This window comes from Mastomys coucha, unplaced genomic scaffold (genome assembly GCF_008632895.1).
Source record: "Mastomys coucha isolate ucsf_1 unplaced genomic scaffold, UCSF_Mcou_1 pScaffold12, whole genome shotgun sequence".
Lineage (NCBI taxonomy): Eukaryota > Metazoa > Chordata > Mammalia > Rodentia > Muridae > Mastomys > Mastomys coucha.
The window spans coordinates 1369786-1379422 of NW_022196894.1; the positions used below are offsets into that span (position 1 = coordinate 1369786).

Genomic DNA, 9637 nt, shown 5'->3' on the forward strand with positions numbered 1-9637 from the left:
TCCAGGACAGCCAAGGCTATACAGAGAAACCCTGTCTCAAAAAAACAAAAAACAAACAAACAAACAAAAAGGTATGTGTCACCACTGCTCAAATCCCTCTCTGTCTTAAAACACCTTGTTTTGGAGTGTGTGTGTGTGTGTGTGTGTGTGTGTGTGTGTGTGCAGATGCACATACAGAGGAATAAGAGAAAAAATTTTGAGAACAGGATGTGCTTCCACTCTGTGAGTTCGAGTTATCTCTAGAATCAGGATCAGCACTACAGCAAGGGTCATCCGTGGCTGCTGCATCGGAAGGCCCTTCAACCGTGACTATCCTTGGCTGCAGCAATTCAGTTCTGGCTGATTTTGTATCTAGGGGCTCAACATCTCATATGTTTAATTTCAGCCCTCCTATGAGCTGTTAATCAGGTGTCCTGGCAGATCAGAAGACTGAGTCCAGGACACGTGAGATGCTTTCATTCATCCTCCCCTCTGTGACTCTGCCCCTAACTCACCTACTACCATGATATTGAACTCAAACCCAGTCTTCATCGCTTTGATCCTCAGCTGGTCTAGCACAGCCTCAATGCCCACAGGACCAAACATCTCACAGGGTGGGGTCCGGGGGCTGGAGGGCCTCGAAGAGCAGGGAGAGGCTGATCGCCTCTCATCCATGGGACCAAGGGGTACAATGGTGCCTGTTGCTGGGAGAGTTTTGGAGAGAAGTGTTGCTATGGCTGGGCTCAGAGGGGTTACTCTGAGTAAACTTTTAAGAAAAAGCTTAGATGGTGATGGTGCATGCCTTTAATCCCAGAACTCCAGAAAAAGAGGCAAGTGGATCTCTGTGAGTCTGAGGCCAGCCTGATCTACAGAGTGAGTTCCAGGACAGACAGAGCTACAAAGAGAAACCCTGTCTCAAAGCAAACAAGCAAAACAAAACAAAAAAGGAAAAGATCTTATGTAGCCCAGGCTGACCTCCATCCACTCTGTAGCTTAAGATAACCATAAACGAATCCTCCTGTTTCCATCTCCAAAGTGCAGGGATTACAGACATGTGCCATCATGCTCTGTTTTGTATTATGCTTGGGAACTGAACCCAGGCCTTCCTGCACACTGGAAAAGGATTCTATCAATTAAGCTATACCCTAGTCCATCCTGCCCCAAAGACTTTTACACTGTAGTTTTATACTATAGTTTAGGCCAGTCTGGAACTCCCTATGTAGCTTTGACCAGGACAGCCTTGAGTTTGTGGCAATCCTCCTGCCTTAGTTTCCTGAGTGCTGGAATTATAAATGTTTGCCAGCATACTTGGCTAGGAGTTCTCACTTCCAAACCCTGACTGAGGGTATGGTTTATCCCCTGGTAAGACTGAGCGATCCCAGGTGGAGGGCTAGGGGTTGAATCCCCATCCTGAGATATGCGGGTCTCAGAAATTTACCCTTGTCTCATCCTTACAATAAGATGTCAATACCCAGGTGGGAAATCAGACCCTCGTATTGTATTTATGTCTAGACTGGAGTCCTTAAAGAGTCACAATTAAAGGGGAAGTGCTATTCATATCCCAACAGGAAACTTGGGGAAGGGGCTCAAAACTAGATCCCTTTTCTCAGGGGACATAGAACAGGGTTGGAAGTGATGAAGAGACAGAGACAGATCTCAAATGAAGGAAACACACACACACACACACACTCACACACACACACTCACACACACAGGTCAGAGGTAGGATACATAGGCAGAGAAGACAGCCTGGGACGGAGAAGGTTAGAAGGGCAGGGACCCCTGGGCAAGCAGCAGAGGACACAGAGGAAGAGAAGTTGGCTCTTGTAGCACCTGGTGGATGAGTCCCTTGGGGGAGCTGGGAGTAGCTGGCAGGCTGCGCTGGGGGGGAGGGGAGGGTTGGCAGTTAGCCCCAGAACCCGGGTTTTCTTCCTTCTTCCTGTGACCTACCCCCTCCCTCTCAGGCAGGAGGGGCTAAGGCCAGAGATTTACCTGTTCCTGCTCCCTAAGCCCTTGACCCCAACACCTGGCAATGACCCTGACCTAATCATCCAAGACTCCTAGGCACCCAGTCAGCTCCCTCATCAAGACTCCAAGTTGATAAAAACCAGTTTCCACTTCCCAGTTCATGACCCTTAGCTTTCTGGCCACTGTCTAGAAACTGGCACTCCTTTGGGTTAACTGGAACTACCCACTGGGGAGCCCTGGGATGCTAAGTAATCTATACCCTATAAAGGTATGTTTATATCTTCAGTTAAGAGAAATTCAAGGTCACACTGGGGGAAATGGCAGAGCTGGAGAAGTAGGCAGGCTGTTTCCTCTGTTTCCTGCTTACAGGAGAATGTACTATACCAGTATACTTTAGATGAGAAGAAGGCATAGGGGAACACATCTGAAATTCCAGCACTTGAGAGGCTGAGGCAGGAGGATTGTGAACTTGAAGCCATCTTCATCTATACAGCTAGATCCTGTCTCAAAACAAAACAAAACAAAACAAAAACAAAAAACCAAAAAGGAGGTATGAGGTGAGGCTGTAGAGATGGCTCAGAGTTAGACTGGCTGCTCTTGCAGAGGATCCAAGTGAAATCCCATACATGCACCCATACATGATGGCTCACTACTATGTAAAACTCCAGTCCTGGGGAATCGGACAACCTCTTTGGCCTTCTAGGGCATCACACACACATGGTGCACAGACATGCATACAGGCAAAATAGACATATGCATAGAGTAATACAACAACAACAACAACAACAACATTATTATTATTAAAGAGCGCTGTCACTTTTACGGAGGATTAAGTTGGGTTCCAAGCACCTATGACAGACCTTTAACAGCCTGTCAGGAGCCATCCAGGAAAAGCTCAAACCAGTAGGTGGTCTTTTTCAGGTGGTTCCTCCGTGGACTGAAAAATCTATGATGAAGGTGCTTTTTTAAGCAAGGCTGAGAAAGGATTCCTGCTATTAATGTTTTTCCTGTTATTATTAAACATATATAACAATCACTAGGTATTAGCCCACCCTTTTGAGCAGATCTCTGCAGAACAAGGAAGATGTACTTGTAATGATGCTATATAAATAAATAATGATTTCTTAATTCTAAATGATGATCCTATAAGAATTCCTAAATTATATTAGTAATTATTAAGATCTCTTATAACAAGACTGCTATTAAGTCCTTTCTGATGTCAAAACTGGAATGAGAACTCTGACAGTCTTCAAGTATCATCAGGTAATTGCTTCTGAGATAGCAAGCAGGCATCCACAATTTAGAGCCCATTCCAAGAGGTTGTAAAACAATTTACCAAAGGCCATAAAAAGGGAACCAAGGATTTATTATAGGTACAAGGACAGAGGATAACATATTGACTGGGTTTATCTATACAAATCTTCACTAATAACTTAGCCACAAAAATTATGTTTTTTTTTTAACTTTCAGTGAATCTGTTGAGCTTATGACAGGTAATGAATGTTTAGCCAGATAATTACTCTTAATGGTTATGCATGTAAACATTCTCTGTTGTATGATTTATGATTTGAATTTATGTTTTAACTTCTTGAGAACTTTTGTAAAAAAAAAAAATAAAAAAGAAAAGAAAAGGATGCTTGAAAAAAAATATCTGATCTATTTTCCTAAACAGGGGTATAAAAGACTAGGAAAGATTGCACTGCATAGCTTTAGGAGTAAAAGCATTGGGAGCAAAACAAATGGGAGTGAAGGCACCAGGAGCAAGGGCATTGCTACATCGGGGCAGCAGGAGAGAGCAAGATTAGAAGGAAAACGCAAAGTGGAATAAGGCAACCTAAAACATTGAGAGAGCAATATGCAGAATGCAGAGGGAAAGGGTGGGGGAAGAAGCTGCAGAGAGAGCAGAAGCAGTAGGCAGGCTTCTCCTGACCATGGAACAGCACAGGTCTTTTCTTAACAGCAAGGCAGGCTTAGTCTTATTAAAGAGAACAAAGCTTTCTTCTTACAGACATGGGTCTAATTCATTTAGCATTAAAGAGGTAGAAACTTTTTCTATGCAATAAAGGTTGGAGCTTATTCTTCATCCAGAATGAGTGAGTTCTTTCTGCACTGATGCTTGATCTTTTGCTCAGTATGCATATGTAAGTATGGATGTGTGTGTGTAAGTATGTAATTGTGAGAATGGATGCAAGCTGAGCCCAACTGGTTTGAAATGGAGATGTATGAATGTGTATGCATGAATCTGTATATGAATTTACATGAGTTTATCCATACTCATTTGTATAAAAGTTTTTCTTTGTGCAAGTGTAACTCTCTTCTCTCAGTTCAATAGAAATTTATTGTGCCAAGCCTACCCCCAGCCAGACAAGGAGAGGCTTCTGGACAAGAGGGAAAAAGCCCTAGGAACTAATCCTTTACTTAACACCACCCCCCCCCCATACACACTTGTTTTACTATGCAGTGCCAAATGCCTATAGTTTTCTGGCACAGTCTATAGTTTTCTGGCCTGAAAGGAACTCAGACAGGCAGTCAGCTACCACAGCAAAGTGACTTAGACTTAAGACAGTGTCTTAGTCAGGGTTTCTATTCCTGCACAAACATCATGACCATGAAGCAAGTTGGGGAGTAAAGGGTTTATTCAGCTTACTTCCACATGGCTGTTCATCACCAGAGGAAGTCAGGACTGAACTCAAGCAGGTCAGGAAGCAGGAGCTGATGCAGAGGCCATGGAGAGATGTTCTTTACTGGCTCGCTTCCCCTGGCTTGCTCAGCCTGCTCTCTTATAGAGCCCAAGACCAACAGCCCAGGGATGGCACCACCCACAAGGGGAAATTGAGAAAATGCCCCATAGCTGGATCTCATGGAGGCACTTCCCCAACTGAAGCTCCCTTCTGTGATAACTCCAGCCTGTGTCAAGTTGACACACAAAACTAACCAGTACAGACAGGTAAACATTTTATTTTATTTTTTGGTTTTCCAAGACAGGGTTTCTCTGTGTAGCCCTGGCTGTCCTGGAACTCACTCTGTAGACCAGACTGGCCTTGAATTCAGAAATCTGCCTGTCTCTGCCTCCTAAGTGCTGGGATTAAGCACCACCACTGCTCGGCACATTTTATTATTAAACAGCAACCCCAAATATTTCCCAAGACCAAGTCTCGCCCTCACCGACCCTCTTCCCACTCAGAGAATCACAAGAAGGAAGTGTCTGGGCTGCCCCCTCCTCCCCGCCAACAGCCAACTATAACTATAGCTTCAGGGGATACAGCACTCTCTTCTGGCCTGGGAAGGCACATTATACACACACACACACACACACACATAAAAATAAATCTTTTAAAAAGGGGTGGAGAGAGGACTGAAGGTGATGGCTCAATTTGTAAAATGCTTGCCACACAAGCATGAGGATTTGGGTTGAGATCCCCAACATCCATCTAAAAAGTCTAGCATGATGATATGTGCCCGAAACCCCCAACTCTGTCTCTGGGAAGCATAGACAGGCAGCTTCCTAGACCAGACTGGAAGACGATGGAAGGCTGTGAGAGAGGCGGAGCTTCGGGACAGGAGTGCCTGTGTAAGACCCACTGCCTTTTGGATTGCTGGGGTTACCAAGCAGTGAAGTCTACACATTGAAAGGGTACTTGAGTAGTTGAATGTTGGATTTTAACCTAAGACTTCCAAGTTGGTGAGGTGGCTCAGCAGGTTAAGGTGTGTCGTACGTTACAACTGCTGAGATGAAACACTTGACAGAAGCAAGCTGAGGAGGAAAGGGTTTATTTGGCTTATGCTTCCACATCACATTTCATCACCAAAGGAAATCAGGACAGGAACTTAATCAGGGCAGGAACCTGGAGGCAGGAGCTGATTCAGAGCCCATGGAGGAGTGCTGCTTACTGGCTTGTTCCTTATGGCTTGTTCAGCCTGTGTTCTTATAGAACCTAGAGCCACCAGCCTAGGATTAAGAAAATGCCCCACAAGCTTACCTACAGCCTATCTATCTATCTATCTATCTATCTATCTATCTATCTATCTATCTATCTATCTAGTTTGTTGAGACAAGGTTTCTTTGTGTGTTCTTGGAACTCGCTCTGTAGACCAGGCTGGCTTTGAACTTACAGAGATTCGCCTATTTTTGCCTTCCAAGCACTGGCATTAAAGGCATGCCACCCCATCACCCTGTGTAGGAAGTATTTTTTCAGTTGATGATCCCTTTTCTCTGATGACTCTAGCCATGTCAGGTTGACATAAAACTAGCCAGCACAAGATGCTTGTTGCCAAGTCTCATTATGAGTTCCATCACCCAAATCTATATAAACATGGAAGGAAAAAACCAACCTCCAATACACACACTGTAACATGTATTGCATCCAACAACAATGTGCATATACACAATGAGCAAATTCATAAATAAATCAATGGCTGGGCAGGGGTGGCCTTTAATCCCAGCACTTGGGAGGCAGAGGCAGGCATTTCTCTGAGTTCAAAGCCAGCCTGGCCTACAGAGTGAGTTCTAGAACAGCCAGGGCTATACAGAGAAACCCTGTCTTGAACCGCCCCCCCCAAAAAAAAGACCAAAAATTATTTCCAACCATTTTTTTTTTTTTTGGCAATTAAATTGAAGCTATCTGGGGTTGGAAAGATGGCTTAGTGGCTGAAAGTACTGGCTGCTCTTCCAGAGGATTTGGATTTGATCCCCAAAGCCAACATGGGGGTTCATAACCATCTGTGACTCTGGGTATGCCTCTTTCGGCCTCCATAAAATACACATAAAAAACATGAAATTGGAAATATCTCCGACTTAGTTTCTTCCATTCCCTAGCTTTCCTCCTGACCTATTTACTGACATTGACTTAGGAAGCCCCAAGGTTTGTATGTCCCAGGCTTGACAGATGCTCTCGGTGAGGGCTCAGGCCTCCATTATAACTACTAGCTCTTCCCAGGTGATCATTGGTAGACAGGAATGGATGGCAGTGTGCTAGTACAGCTGTGGACCAAAGACACGCTCACTCTTCTTGGTGATGATGCTGTGTGGCTTGTCTTTACAGACCTTACCCTCAAAGTACTCACTTCACCTCTCCTAGTTCCAGACAGTCTCTGCCCTCTTCCTCCCGAGGTTCTCCACTTTTCCCTTGCTTTTGAGACAGCACTGTGTTTTGTGTTAGCTTCAGTCTGGAGTCATCTGAGAGAAGGGAACCTCAATTGAGAAAATGCTTCCATAAGATTTGGCTGTAGGCTGACTCTGTAGGGCATTTATCCCCCCTTTCTCTGTGTAGTCCAGGCTGTCCTGGAACTCACTCTGTAGACCAGGCTGGCCTCAAACTCAGAAATCTGCCTGTCTCTGCCTCCCCAGTGCTGGATTAGAGATGTGAACCACCACTGCCTGCCAGGCATTTTCTTAGTGATTGATGGGAAGGGCCCAGACGTTTGTGGGTGGTGCTATCCCTGGGCTGTGCTAAAAGAAAGCAGGCTGAACAAACCACGAAGACAAGCCAGAAAGCAGTACTCCTTTCCTCCATGGCTTCCGCATCAGCTCCTGCTTCCAGGTTCCTGCCCTGTTTGAGTCTCTGACCTAGCTTCCCTCAGTGACTGTGATTCAGGATACGTACGTCAAATAAGCCCATTCCTTCCCGAGTTGCTTTTCCTTATGGTGTCTCACCACAGCAGTGGGAACACTTTCCAGGACAGACATTGGTTCCGGGGACTAGAACCAGAATCTAGAGTCAGCCTTGCCTCCCTTGTTTTTCTCAGCTCCATGGTCACAATGAAACACAAGCAACTAACACAGCATCCCACTGTTCTGAGAAAATTTCACAGGATCATGGAATTCCCACATGTTGAGGTTAGGTGTGGTCGCACACAGCTTTAATTCCAGAGGTGGATTTCTAGGAGTACAAGAACAGCCTTGTCTACATAGTGAGTTCTAGGACAGTTAGGGCTATGTGGAGAGACAGTTTCTCCAAAATAATTTAAAACAAGACAAGACAAGACAAAACAAAGCAAACCCCCAAAGCAAGTACCTAAGGAAGAAGACACTATTCATCTTCCATCTTACAGACAGGACTAAAACACACGGGTCAGAGGGTGTGCCTAAGCTTACACATTGCCAGGGTCTTGCAGGCTAGAAAATCAAGATACTGACCCCTACCCAGCCAGTCTTCACTGGGGTCTGGCCTGCACACCTCTAAGAGAATCCACATGCTTTCTTTGGAGCTGCTGAGTTTGAGGTATGTCCCAGCTGCAACAGAAAATGAGTCCATTAAGTGTATGGCTTTCATTAGTTGCTTAATGTCACAATGCCCCATTCCTTCCTTCCTTCTTTCCTTTACTGCACACGCATACACATCGACACATGTGGCACAGTGTGCACGTGGAAGTGAATGGACAACTTCACAGAGTCCTCTCCATCTTGTGGGTTAGAGGTTGATCTCCCTGCTGCCCAGCTCGTCAGCAGGGACCATTACCTACTGAGCCATTTCAATGGCCTCCCCAATCCTTTTTTGAAATAGTCTCATGAAGTTCAGCCTGGCTTCAAATTTATGATGTAGTTGAGGATAGCCTTGAATATCTGATCTTTTTTCTCTAAGCAACGGGATTATAAGCATAGTCTACGTGGTGCTGGGGATCAAACCCAGGGCCTTGGACACTGCAGGCAACCTACCAACAGCTATGTTCCCAGTCCCTGGTTTGCACACGTGGAAGAGAAACATGGGAATAGTGAGGTTATCTCTTTGCAATCACTCTGTGAATAAGCCAGGGAAGTGTATGCTGTGTCAGGTGAGGGGCCTAATATTGGATGTTCCCCCTGTCCAAACCATTAAGATCTACACAAATAAGAAGCTGACATATAGCCAGGCAGTGGTGGCACATGCCTTTAATCCCAGCACTTGGGAGGCAGAGGCAGGTGGATTTCTGAGTTTAATGCCAGCCTGGTCTATAGAGTTCCAGGACAGCCAGGGCTACACAGAGAAACCCTGTCTCAAAAAACAAAACAAACAAACAAACAAACAAATTGACATATGGTCACATGTGTCTAAGCTGATCACAGCATCTAGACTCTCAGGTGCCAAGAATACAGGAGAAGTGAGATCTGCTTTCACTGGGGAAGGTCATGGTTCCAAGGCAAGGACCACCCTCTGGAATGTGAGTCCCCATTAAATGCTTTCTAAAAAATAAGTAATAGAAAAGTAAACTAAGAAGTCTTGGATACTAAAAATAGGTGAAAAAAAATTCCGGGGTGCAAAGCAACTATCAGCCCTGTGGCTTTCCTCCCTAGGCCCCTGCAGTCAGCTGGGCTCCAGGCCTTTGCCCGGCAGCAGGCCCTGGAGAGGAGGGCGGGGCTGGTTGCTAAGGTTTCAGGTGGTGTAGATCCGGAAGCAGGAAGCAGTGAGTTCCCAGGACCTACCTGGTTTACGGGAGAGGGTGCCACTAGAGGCAGGCAGGGGCACTGGAAGTAGCCTTGCTGGGAGAGAGGAGGTAACTGGATGGAGGGTGGGTTGGGGCTGCCCAGGTCAGGGTCAGTGTGGGGGCCAAAGGTCTAGGGGAGGAAGGGGAGACAAGCAGGTCTCGGGAGGAGATGGCAGAGAAAGGAACAGGAAAAGGGAGAGGTTGCTGATTCTGGAGCAGAAGGAATGGGGGACAGAGGAAGAGGCTGGAGGGCTTACAGTGCAGAAGGCTGAAGAAAACGGGGGGGGGG

General features: G+C 45.8%; 2 protein-coding genes across 9 annotated transcripts in view; one reads left to right on the forward strand and one right to left on the reverse strand.

Annotated features, from left to right (window-relative positions):
* Septin12 (septin 12) overlaps positions 1–1924 on the reverse strand; it is a 12086-nt gene extending 10162 nt beyond the window's left edge. For 2 of the 7 annotated variants that reach the window (XM_031361441.1, XM_031361412.1), the window contains exons 1-2: positions 1813–1924; positions 495–683 (exon numbers count right to left, since the gene is read on the reverse strand). In XM_031361441.1, the coding sequence (XP_031217301.1) occupies positions 495–654 (160 nt within the window). In that variant the 5' untranslated portion in view covers positions 655–683; positions 1813–1924. The other 5 variants (XM_031361415.1, XM_031361422.1, XM_031361435.1 and 2 more) reach the window with 5 other exon arrangements.
* A 184-nt stretch (positions 1925–2108) lies between these two features.
* Positions 2109–9637, forward strand: part of Smim22 (small integral membrane protein 22) — an 8201-nt gene continuing 672 nt past the window's right edge. Inside the window, exon 1 of one of the 2 annotated variants that reach the window (XM_031361455.1) lies at positions 2109–2215. In XM_031361455.1, coding sequence (XP_031217315.1) covers positions 2189–2215 — 27 coding nt within the window. In that variant the 5' untranslated portion in view covers positions 2109–2188. Of the gene's footprint in view, positions 2216–9182; positions 9418–9637 lie in introns of those variants that run through there. The other variant, XM_031361461.1, reaches the window with a different exon arrangement.